Here is a 12,686-nt window from a genome sequence, read left to right as displayed (position 1 = left end):
GCCTCTAATCCCAGCACTGAGGCAGGTGCATCATTTGAGGTCAGGAGTTCTCCACGTCCAACATGGTGACACCCTCTCTACTAAAAATACAAAAACTTAGCCTGGCGTGGTAATGCAAGTCTGTAGTCTCAGCTACTTGGGAGGCCGAGGCAGGAGAATTGCTTGACTCTGGGAGGCAGAGGTTGCAGTGAGCTGAGAGCATGCCACTACACTCCAGCCTGGGTGACAGAGTGAGACGCCACCTCAAAAAACAAACAAACAAACAAAAACTACCAAAATTATTTATCTGATAGTTTGTCTATTATCTATAGAACAAACCTGCATCTGTATTTCTGGAACTAAAATACAAGTTTGAAAACCTGTGATTTTCAGTGACTGGTTAGAGACCTGACAAATAGCCATCACATTAGAGTCACCCACTAGATTTCTGCTTTGTCATTTTGGGGAGGTCACGGTTTCCTGTTTGCTCTAGTTTCTTGTAGATATAGATCTGTATTTTTGCACTGAAGGAAGAATGATTTACTCCAGTTTTCTCTGTCTGGCTTGCTTTGGTTTGGACTGAATACATTCCCTTAGTGAATCTTCACCACTAGGTTGCTGCTTCCTTCTTGGCTCCAGGTGGTGGCTTAAGCCCAGGTTTACCTAAGTTTTAGTAAACCACGAGAGTGCTGCCAGTCCCAAATGGGGAAAGTCCCAAAGGGATTCTCATGGCAGTGTAGGAGCGCTAGCTAGGTCAAGCCCAGGTTTTCCTGCTTTTTGATAAGGAGAGAAGGGAGGTGTGATAGGAAGATCTCTCATTGAAATGAGTTAGTTTCCAAAAGGATGTATATTTCCATTAATATGGGCTGGAAATATTTAGAATGTATTATCCACCTAAAAGATTTTAGCATTATTCTAAGAGAAATTGGATATCTTTACTGGACACAATCACTTTAATTCAGTAAACCCCACTAGTCACCATGAGGACAGGTCAGTGCCCTGGTTTTCCCGTTTTCTGATAAGGAGAGAAGGGAGGTGTTACAGGAAGATGTCTCATTGAAATGAGTTAGTTTCCAAAAGGATGCATACTGATGTGGGCTAGAAATACTTAGAAAGTGTTATCTACCTAAATTATTTTAGTATTTTTCTAAGAGAAATTGGACATCTTTACTACACACAATTATGTTAATTCAGTAAAACCCACTAGCCACCATGAGGACAGGCAAGGGTTGGTGATGCCATGAGGCTCCCGCTAGTACACACTATGGCCATTCCCTCCCAAGGCAGGGGGCCGCACCTTGTGCAGTGAAGCCCTTTCCTGACATGGCCAATGATGAGGAACAGATTCTCCCAGATCTGCCCATTAGGAGTGAGCAGGGTCTCAGTATCTGGGGAGCAGTGAGGGCCCCTGACAAGAAGAGGGTTGACTCAATAGTTCATCATCACTGCCCACACAGAATGTTCCAGGTCCCAGGCATGCATCTTTTGTGGATGAACCCAGTAAATAACCACAGGAGAAAGTAAGGAAGAGATGACTGGAGAGGTAAAGAATGGGCATAAATTAATCAAAGTTTAGGCTGGGCACGGTGGTTCACGCCTGTAATCCTAGCACTTTGGGAGGCTTCCTTGAGGTCACTTGAGGTTAGGAGTTTGAGACCAGTCAGGCCAACATGGTGAAACCCCGTCTCTACTAAAAATACAAATTCCCTTGAACCTAGGAGTTGGAGGTTGCAGTGAGCCAAGATCACACCACTGCACTCCAGCCTAGGTGACCAAGCAAGACTCCGTCAAATAAACAAAACAAACAAACAAAAACAGGTCAGGCTCGGCGGCTCATGCCTGTAATCCTAGCACTTTGGGAGGCCAAGGTGGGCAGATTACCTGAGGTCAGGAGTTCGAGACCAGCCCGATCAAAATGTAGAAACACCATTTCTATTAAAAATACAAAATTAGCTGGGCATGGTGGTGCATGCCTGTGATCCCAGCTACTCGGGAGGCTGAGGCAGGAAAATCGCTTGAACCCAGGAAGCGGAGGTTGTGGTGAGCCAAGATCGTGCCATTTCACTCCAGCCTGGGCAACAAGAGCGAATCTCCGTCTAAAACAAAACAAAAAAAGAAGAAAAAAAACCCAACAACAAAATGAAGTTTATTTTGATTCCTTTATTTCCTGCGGATGAACTTAAATCACAGATGAACTAGTACCTCTTTTTTTAATTCATCAGGAACTAAAGATTTCTGATGTATAAATTGCTGAAACAGGCTAATCAATCATGAAGGACAGCAGAGAGTTTCCATTTAGGTTCCCTTTACTTCTGACGTTTCTTTGTATCCATCCTTGCTGAGATAACTCCTTCACTCTAGAACTTCAGGTTCTATTTCTGACTGTCTAGGACAGGTCCCTAAATCTCAGTGACTCCATTCAACCTTTTCCCCAGTGCTGCCCCCTGCTGGGATTTTTTGTGTTTTTTTTCCCCACTCACAGAAAGCACATGCCTGAAACAGAGGTTTCTCTGCTCCCTTTATAATGCACCTATAGACCCGGCACAGCTGCTTATGCCTGTAATCCCAGAATCTTGGGAGGCCAAGCAGGGGGCTCCCTTAAGCGTAAGAGTTTGAGACCAGCCTGGACAACATAGGGAAACCTTGTCTCAAATTTTTAAATAAAAATTGTAAAATTGTAAAATAAGGAAAAAGAAAAATAAAAGACATCTATGTCCCAGATTTTAGTTTCCAAGTGCCTGGAGAAAAAGCTTTTTATACCTCCACCCCACTAGGCAGGCCTTCCCCACAAGCAAAATTTGAACTCCAGTTGCTCAATGGGCGACGTGCCACAGCAAGGGCAGGAGACGGGACCAAAGAAGATCCTGTTGGGCTCCCTTACTTCCCTCAGTATACGCATCAGCTCAGCCTGAAGTGGGGTGAGGAGCTCCGAAATGACACGACCCCTGTTGTCAAGACTCTCTCGAGGGGCAGGATATGTTTCCAGGCTCAAATTGCTCAGCCTGCCTGTATGGCGCAGCAGGTCCTTCAGAGCATCCATGGACGTGTCATTGCCATGAAAGCAGAAAGTGGTGAGGTTGGAGCAGCGGCTCAGGGCAGGCAGGATGACCCTGAGTTTGGAGTCCCCAATCCCACAGTCCACTAAGAAGAGGGTCTGAAGAGTGGCAGCAACTTTCTCTAGCAGAGCTCGGAGGGGCTCAAGACGGATGAAGCGCAGTGCACCATGACTCAGATTCAGCTGCTTCAGTTGACTGAGACTTGGGTACCAGGGCAGCCATTTCAAGTCCTCTTCATCTAGGGAGCCATAAGTTAATGCCAATGTCTCCAACGGGCTCTTGAGGCACCTGGGGAGAGCAAGAAGTTAGTACTGGGCAATGGCACCAGTTAGAGGCCAGTGGTGGAAAATAACGTCAAGGGAAGAGCCTGTTTTGCCCAAACACAAGTTTGTTCTCATCATCTAATCATGGTCCTCCCGCAAGGTGCTGCCTGATGAGGACTTGGATCATTCAGAGGCAGTCCCATTTTAGGCTCAGTCCTTTCACCATCACTGGTGTGATTGGTTCAAGGCCATAAAATCTCTAAAGCCTTTTTTCTTCATCTTCCAGCAGAAAGCTTCATCTCGGGGCCACAGGAGCCCAGTGGAAGAGATGCCCAAAGAACTGACCTGAGCAAGGACTAGGGACATCAGCTAGGGCTACCTGCTTTCAGAGGCTCCCTGACATGGCCACATCTGCAAACCACCTGTCACTTTGTACCACTCTCGTGCCTACTCCCTCACCTCCATCCCAGAAGCACGCATTTCCCATGTCAGTTACCTTTCCTGGAGTTCAAAACAACCTTTTACAGACAGGGAATCAGAGAGGGGATCATTCACATTCACTAAGCTGTGAGGACAGAGCTTCCTCTGTGAAACGCACAGGTTTGGTGCACTTTCTCTTCTTTTACACCCTCCCCTCTGTTGCCTCTTTTTTATCATATTCACTTTAAACCCACTTCCCAACAAGGAATTCACAAAAGCTATTCATACTTATCATATTAACTTTAAATACACTTCCTAACAAGGAATTCACAAAAGCTATTCATATTTATCATATTAACTTTAAACACACTTCCTAACAAGGAATTCCTAAAAGGAATTCACCCTCACTAGAGCTGAACCCTCCACTAACCAGCTCCCTACACGATGTCCCTCTCTGTAGCGTCTACCCCAGGTCATCCCTCTGCCCTTACTGGAGCGATCCTGTGATACCCACTTCAGGATATAGAGCATCAAACAGGACAATGCATTCTAGTGTCCCCTTCCCTGGACATCTCCAGTGGCTGGCACACAGTAGATGCTGACTAGTGTTTACTGTAACAAAAAAAGGCTGTGCTATGTCCCCCAGAGAAAGCTCACCATCTTTCCTCACCTGATCAGCTGGTCCAGGTAGCCTTCGAAGAAGCGGATCCTTCTTATATAAAGCATCTGGAGGTACTCCAGCCTGAGGAACACAGAACCCAATTCAGCAACTAACTGTCCGTGGCTCTCAAAGCTTGGCAGGTAACCACAGCAATCGGAGATGAAGAGTTTTCGAAGATTCTTCATCCGGCTCAGGTAACGGCTAACCTCTACTACCATACACGGCCAGCACATGTTCCAAATTTCCAATACTTGGATACTGTCTGGGTATACTGTTTCTAATATGTTTCTGAAATTTAGAATGTTCATTGAATAATTTACCACCTTAGTACAGCACAGGTGTACTGAACGTCTTTTGTGCTGGACCCACCCAGAGAAGAAGCTCAGATCTTCATCCACGGATTCTTCCTTGAGGCAAACATCCATGAACACCTTCAAGGGCTGCTTCTCTCCTGTCCTTGGACAGTCCTCCACTGTCTGCCTCTTACTCATGGCCTCTGGGGAGCAGGACAGGGGCCTGGCTCCAGACCATATGGTCCAAAAATTCTCATCAACATCCCGCATTTCCAGCACTTGAAGTTTCCACCTCCTGTGAGTAACATAGGGGAAAAGCTCAGAACGTAGACAAGGACCCACCCCTGACCTGGGCTTTCACTCCACATCAAAGACTTCAGCTGCTTTTTTCCTCAGCGCCCCTCCTTCTGTCTCTTCTCCATCCCTTTCCCCCGTGGATTCTGCCTGGTACCCACTTCTAGTGCCTTTACCTTCCACTGGGAGCAGGCAGGTTCCTGTTTCCCCAGTGGACCCTGTATGGTGAGCAGTCCTTTCCCAGAGGAGCTGGGCAGTGGCCAAGAACTTTCCCAGCTTTCTCACTGGCACCCATCAGAAGCCCCTGGGCCACCCCAGGTTCCCAATTTGTCTGACCCAGCTGCTTATTCCCTGGACACCTGGGCCCTCCCCACCTGGGTCACCTCACCTGGGGCGAACCTTTTGGGAAAGCAGGCAATCAATCCCATCCACTACATAATATAAGATCTCCAGATCAGGCGTCTTCATCAGGGACCCCAGAGGGAGGCAGGGGAAGGGCCAGGACTGCACCATCACACTCAGAACCTCGCAGCGTCTGCTAGTGAAGGCCTCCACGAACAGTGGGGGGAAGAGCTCCCTGGGCAGCTCATCCAGGACGGAGATGGCCAAGGCCTGGTCCCTCAGCAGGCTCTGCCCTGCCAGCTCCAGGAGTCTGCGTGGGGCCTGGAAGCTCATCCTGATAAATCTGCAAGAAAACAAATCCAGAGAAAAGACAAACTTATCAGGCCAGTCCTCTCACACCCTGACTTCTCCTGGGCCAAAAGTCACTACTCTGGCAGGTGTGAAAGAGTCCTTAGTTTACCCCAATTTGACTCTGCAATAATTGGCCACAGAGACATAGTTCTGCCCTTCTGGTACCAAGAAGAGTGTCTCCCAACCTCCAAGGAGCGGGCAAGATCACTCCTACTCCATGAATTTTCATCCATTGCTCCACCCTGGCCGGGCGCGGTGGCTCACGCCTGTAATCCCAGCACTTTGAAAGGCCGAGGCGGGCAGATCACGAGGTCAGGAGATTGAGACCATCCTGGCTAACACGGTGAAACCCCGTCTCTACTAAAAATACAAAAAATCAGCCAGGCGAGGTGGCAGGCACCTGTAGTCCCAACTACTCTGGAGGCTGAGGCAGGAGAATGGCGTGAACCCCCAGGGAGCAGAGCCTGCAGTGAGCCGAGATTGCGCCACTGCACTCCAGCCTGGGCAACAGCGAATGTCCGTCTCAAAAAAAAAAAAAAAAAAAAAATTGCTCCACCCAACTCTATTAGCTCTGGGAAGTGTTACCAAGGATCTTCAAAGCTCAGCTCCTTTTTTGAGAAAAAATGCCTTCTCAATTTAAGGATCTAAAACAATGGTCATGTGGCTGGGCTTGGTGGCTCACAACTGTAGTCCCAGCACTTTGGAGGCCAAGGCGGGCGGCTCACTTGAGGTCAGGAGTTAGAGACCAGCCTGGCCAACAAGGTGAAACCCAGTCTTTACTAAAAATACAAAAAGTAGCCAGGCACGGTGGCGGATGCCTGTAACTCCAGCTACTCGGGAGGCTGAAGCACAAGAATCGCTTGAACCCAGGAGGTGGAGGTTGCAGTGAGCTGAGATAGTGCCACTGCACTCCAGCCTTGGGCAATAGAGCGAGACTCAGTCTCAATAAGAAAAACAAAACAAAACAACAAGAAAATGGTAATGGGAGTCTCCTGTGGCCCCAAACAACCTACAATCTCAGTTCCCACAATGAACCTGGCTGGGAGAGACTAAAGGGATATTTCTAATTAGACACCATTATGTTCACTTTCAAAAGAGTAATGAGGGGCCACACATGGAGGCTCACAGCTGTAATTCCAACACTTTGGCAAGCCAAGGCAGAACAATCACTTAAGCCCTGGAGTTGCTGACCAACCTGGGCTACATAGTGAGACCCTGTCTCTCCAAAAACATACAAAAAATAGATGGATGTGATGGCGCACACCTGTAGTCCCAGCTGCTCTGCAGGCTGAGGTGGAAGGATGGCTTGTGTCTGGGAAGCAGAAGTTACAGTGATCTGAGACTGTGCCACTGTACCCCCAGCCTGGGCAGAAGAGCAAGATTCTGTCTTAATAAAATACATAAATAAATAAAATATTACCTACTTTGGAATGGAGTCTAGAGAAACAAATGGATCCCACATTCAGAACAAAGACTCCATTCTTGAAAATGTTGTATGAGACCAGTCATGTTGGCTCATGCCTGTAATCCCAAGACTTTAGAAGGCAAAGTGGGAGGTTTGCTTGAATCTAGGTGTCCCAGACCAGCCTAGGTAACAAATCAAGACCCCATCACTATAAAAAAACATAGTAATAGGCCCGGCACGGTGGCTCACACCTGTAATCTCAGCACTTTGCGAGACTGAGGTTGGAAGATCACCTGAGTTTGGGAGTTTAAGACCAGCCTGGCCAACATAGTAAAACCCCATCTCTATTAAAAATACAAAAATTAGGCCGGGCGCAGTGGCTCACGCCTGTAATCCCAGCACTTTGGGAGGCTGAGGCGGGTTGACCACGAGGTCAGGAGATCGAGACCATCCTGGCTAACACGGTGAAACCCCGTCTCCACTAAAAAAACAAAAAATTCTCCAGGCGTGGTGGCGGGCGCCTGTAGTCCCAGCTACTCCGGAGGCTGAGGCAGGAGAATGGCGTGAGCCCGGGAGGCGGAGCTTGCAGTGAGCCGAGATCGCGCCACTGCACTCCAGCCTGGGCAACAGAGCGAGACTCCGTCTCAAAAAAAAAAAAAAAATACAAAAATTAGCCAGGCATGGTGGCAGACACCCATAGTCCCAGCTACTTGGGAGGCTGAAGCAGGAGAATCACTTGAACCCGGGAAGCAGAAGTTGCAGTGAGCCAAGATCGCGCCTCTGCACTCGAACCTGGGCAACAGAGTGAGACTCCATCTCAAAAAAAAAAGAAAAAAAAAAAAACAAAAATTAGCCAGTTATACTGGTGCGCACCTGAATTCCAGCTATTCAGAAGGCTAGAACTTCTGATTAGGGAGGATTGCTTGAACCCAGAAGGCAGAAGTTGCAGTGAGTCGAGATCACAACACTGCATTCCACCATGAATGATGCAGCAAGACACTGTCTCAAAAAAAAAAAAAAAAAAAAAAGACTTCAGTCAATTGCATTATTTTTTAACTGCTTGATTCAGAACTTTGAGGCTGGGCACCGTGGCTCATGCCTATAATCCCAGCACTTTGGGAGGCCTAGGTGGGAAGATCACGAGGTCAGTTGTTCGAGACCAGCCTGGCCAACATGGTGAAACCCTGTCTCTACTAAAAATACAAAAATTAGCCGGGCATGGTGGCGGGCACCTGTAATCCCAGCTACTCAGGAGACTGAGGCACGAGAATTGCTCAAACCCAGGAGGCGGAGGTTGCAATGAGCCGAGACCGCATCATTGCACTCCAGCCTGGGTGACGGAGCAAGACTCCATCTCAGAAAAAAAAAAAAAAAAGAAAAGAAAACGTTTGAAATGACATAAACTACAACACAAACTATTTGGAGTGAAGAGATAAAACTGCATTAGAGAAAAAATTAAAGCCTACATCTGTTCATCTGAAAAACAGGCAGGAAAATTCTCTGTGCCACCTTGGCCTTCATGTCGCCATCTCTACTGGCTGACTGTGGGTCATAGGAGTGCCCTTGTGAAGGTCCCTGACTTACCAGATCTGGACTCACTTTGCAGTCTGCTCAGACCTCTGGAGAACCAAGCAATAACTCCAGGCACCACAGCTCAGGGTCTCTTCTGTGGATGTTCACAAGCTTTCTTGGACCTTTCTCTTTTTTTTTCAGACGGAGTTTCGCTCTTGTTGCCCAGTTTGGAGTGCAATGGCGTGGTATCGGCTCTCCGCAACCTCCACCTCCTGGGTTCAAGTGATTCTGCTGTCTCAGCGTTCAAAGTAGCTGGAATTACAGGAATGCGCCACCACACCTGGACAGCGCCCAGCACCTTTCTTGAACCTTCCTAATCCCACCTCCCTTATCAACTTCCAGATTCCTATCAGAAAGTGATGCCTGATTGGATTTCTGAATTCCACCCAGTTAAGCCTGATTGAAGTTTCGGCTTTCTGCAGAATAATGGATTGAATCAGATATCCAATCATGAAACTGAAAGCACTGTAATTAGGGTGGAAGTCAAGAACTCATTTTGATGATTTTGATGTCACCAAAGAACTCCCAACCATAATATTTTCAGGTTTTGCTTTTCTGTCTAATCTCAGGAATAGGTTGAATCCTTCCCTGTCTTCCACTCAGGACTAGGAAGGTCACATATTACTACCACTCCATCTCTGTTTGTGGAGGGCATTAATGAGTGAATTCTTGACTTCCACCCTAATCCTAACAAACACTGATGGAATTTACCAGTATGTGACCTTCTTTGTCCTAAGTGTGAGACACAGAACTCTCACTCTGTTCCTGACATTAGACAGAAAAACAAAACCTAAAAAAATTAATGTTGGGGAAACCTTTGGCCCCATCAAAATTATCAAAATGGGCCAGGCACGGTAGCTTATGCCTGTAATCCCAGCACTTTGGGAGACCCAGGCGGGTGGATCATGAAGTCAGGAGATCGAGACCATCCTGGCCAACATGGTGAAACTCTGTCTCTACTAAAAATACAAAAATTAGCCGGGTGTGGTGGCAGGCGCCTATAGTCCCAGCTACTCAGGAGGCTGAGGCAGGAGAATCACTTGAACCCAGAAGGCGGAGGTTGCAGTGAGCCAAGATCGTGCCTCTGCACTGCAGCCTAGGTAACAGAGACAGACTCCGCCTCAAAAAGCAAAACAAACAAAATTATAAAAGGTTTCAGCCAGGCACGGTGGCTCACGCCTATAATCCCAGCACTTTGGGAGGCCAAGGTGGGTGGATCACGAGGTCAGGAGATCGAGATCATCCTGGCTAACAGTGAAACCCTGTCTCCACTAAAAATACAAAAAATTAGCCAGGCATAGTGGCGGGCGCCTGTAGTCCCAGCTACTCCAGAGGCTGAGGCAGGAGAATGGCATGAACCTGGGAGGCGGAGCTTGCAGTGAGACAAGATCGCGCCACTGCACTCCAGCCTGGGTGACAGAGCAAGACTCAGTCTCAAGACAAATAAATAAATAAATAAATAAATAAATAAATAAATATAAAATGTTTCAGAGTTTAAACTTTATAAGCCAGGCACGGTGGCTCATGCCTGTAATCCTAGCACTTTGAGAGGACAAGGTGGGCAGATCACGAGGTCAGCAGTTCGAGACCAGCCTGGCAAATATGGTGAAACACCGTCTCTACTAAAAATATAATAATTAGCTGGGCATGGTGGCACGTGCCTGTAGTCCCAGCTACTTAGGAGTCTGAGGCAGAAGAATCACTTGAACCCGGGAGGTGGAGGTTGCAGTGAGCCAAGATCATGCCACTGCACTACAGCCTGGGACAGACGGAGACTCCATCTCAAAAAAAAAAAAAAAAAAAACCAGTGAAGCATTGTGGCACACACCTATGGTCCCAGCTACTCTGGAGGCTGAAATGGGAAGATCCATTTTTTGATCCCCACAATGCAGAGGTTGCAGTGAGCCGAGATCAATCCACTGCCCTCTGGGCTGGGCAACAGAGCTTGTATCAAAAACAAAAACAAACAAAACAAAAAACAGCTTCATGAAGGCAGTGGTTTTATCTCTACGAAATTGAATTTAAATGATCGTGTATATATTGGTCATTTGGGATTTAAGTTACCCATATAAGCAAATCGTATGCTCATTTGTGTGGAAGAGAGGTACCACTAAGGGTGTGATTGGTCTCAAGACTTTGTTCCAGGTTTCTCTGGAGGAAATCAGGTAAAAATTACAAAGAGAAGTAAGGGTGGTGGCTGGGCTGGGCTGGGTTGAGCTTAGTGTTCCAATGGAACCTAGAGATTGAACCAAGGCATGGTCAACATGTTGGGTTTTTGTGGGCATGGAGGGAGACTCTTTCCAACATTGGCCAATGCCACCTTAACTGTGATCCTTACGGCCAAGGAGGATGCCTTCAAAACCACTTACGTAATCCTCCTTATTTTTCCTTTCCAAACCCTTGTCTTCCTTGACCTCCCTGAATAGTCTCACACCTATTCCCATTGCTTTGCTCATTTCATAAGAAAAAAATCCTTTTTTACAGAGCGTCTTTCTCTGTCTGTTAAGTACACCATATTTTTGTTGACACACAGATGAGTAACCCAGTTTTAGGGTGAGAAAGGGTCAAAGGATCCCATTCCCCACCAGTCGGGGGTAATGTCACGGTCATGGTTATTCTTCATCATAGCTGCATCTACACATTGCCAGTGAAAACCTGCAGATCGGCCAGGTTTGGTGGCTCATACTTGTAATCCCAACACTTTAGGAGGCTGAGGTGGGTGAATCGCCTAAGGCCAGGAGTTCAAGACCAGCCTGGCCAACATGGTGAACCCAACTCTACTAAAAAATATATACATATATATATATATATATATATAAATTAGCCAGGTGTGTTGGGGCATGCCTGTAATCCCAGCTGCTTGGGAGGCTGAGGCAGGAGAATTGCTTGAACCAGGGAGGCAGACATTGCAATGAGCCAAGACTGCGCCATTGCACTCCAGCCTGGGTGACAGAGTGAGACTCCATCTCAAAAAGCAAAAACAAAAACCTGCAAATCACAGTTGGCGGGCTTCCAAACCAACCATCTCGGGAAGGACTTAGGATTCATGGCTTACTTCTTGTCCCTGAGTAAATCATCTGATCACGAGCTTCTCAAACTCTTCTAGTACTGATGAAGTCTTCACCTTCTGACATTGAGAAGGACACTGATTTGATTTTGATCATGAAGTTTGACTGTGTAGCACATCAAGCATTTTGGCCTGTTCATTGTCAACCTTGGCCAATGATTGTAACCTCTGTGTTGTACCCATCATTGAAGAAGGACAACTCAGCTATGAGGAGTCCCACTGCCTTCTACACTCTCTCATGAAAGCATTCCAACTTATAACAGACTTTGGAACACACCCTCTTTGTTGCTGTATGTTCCTGGGTCAATTCTCACATTCAGCTTCCAACAAACTTTTATCAAATTATTTCTCCCTCAACAGCCTTAATTTCCATTGACACCAGATTGTGTGATTGTGGTTTAAATTGGGATAGAGGAGCAAGCATGGTAGTTAACACCAGTAATCCCAGCATTTGGAAAGCCAAAGTGGGCAGACTGTTGAGTCCAGGAGTTCAAGACCAGCCTGGGCAATGTGGCAAAACCTCATCTCTACAAAAAATACAAAAATTAGCTGGGCATGGTGGCATGCACCTGTACTCTCAGTGACTTGGGGGGCTGAGGTGGAAGGATCACTTGAGCCCAGGAGGCAGAGGTTGCAGTAAGCTGAGATCTGCCACTGCATTCCAGCCTGGGTAACAGAGTGAGAACCTGTCTTATAAATAAATAAATAAATAAATAAATAAATAAGGCTGGGCGCAGTGGCTCACGCCTGTAATCCCAGCACTTCGGGAGGCCGAGGCAGGTGGATCACCTGAGGTCAGGAGTTCAAGACCAGCCTGACCAACATGGAGAAACCACGTCAACACTAAAAATACAAAATTAGCTTGGCATGGTGGTACATGCCTGTAATCCCTGCTACTAGGGAGGCTGAGGCAGGAGAATAGCTTGAACCTGGGAGGCAGAGGTTGTGGTGAGCTGAGATGCATCAATAATCAGGGCATTTTG

General features: G+C 47.1%; 1 protein-coding gene across 1 annotated transcript; it reads right to left on the bottom strand.

Annotated features, from left to right (window-relative positions):
* Positions 1–2,516: 2,516 nt before the first annotated feature.
* Positions 2,517–5,685, bottom strand: LOC112208570 (PRAME family member 19). Its single transcript, XM_054679600.1, has 3 exons — positions 5,355–5,685; positions 4,389–4,967; positions 2,517–3,323 (listed from the first exon to the last, which is right to left on the bottom strand). The coding sequence occupies exons 1-3, from the start codon at positions 5,639–5,641 to the stop codon at positions 2,750–2,752; spliced, it is 1,440 nt and encodes a 479-aa protein (XP_054535575.1). The 5' UTR covers positions 5,642–5,685; the 3' UTR covers positions 2,517–2,749.
* Between the last annotated feature and the right edge of the window lie 7,001 nt (positions 5,686–12,686).

Source organism: Pan troglodytes, chromosome 1, assembly GCF_028858775.2.
Source record: "Pan troglodytes isolate AG18354 chromosome 1, NHGRI_mPanTro3-v2.0_pri, whole genome shotgun sequence".
NCBI lineage: Eukaryota > Metazoa > Chordata > Mammalia > Primates > Hominidae > Pan > Pan troglodytes.
This window is presented reverse-complemented; position numbering and strand designations above follow the sequence as displayed.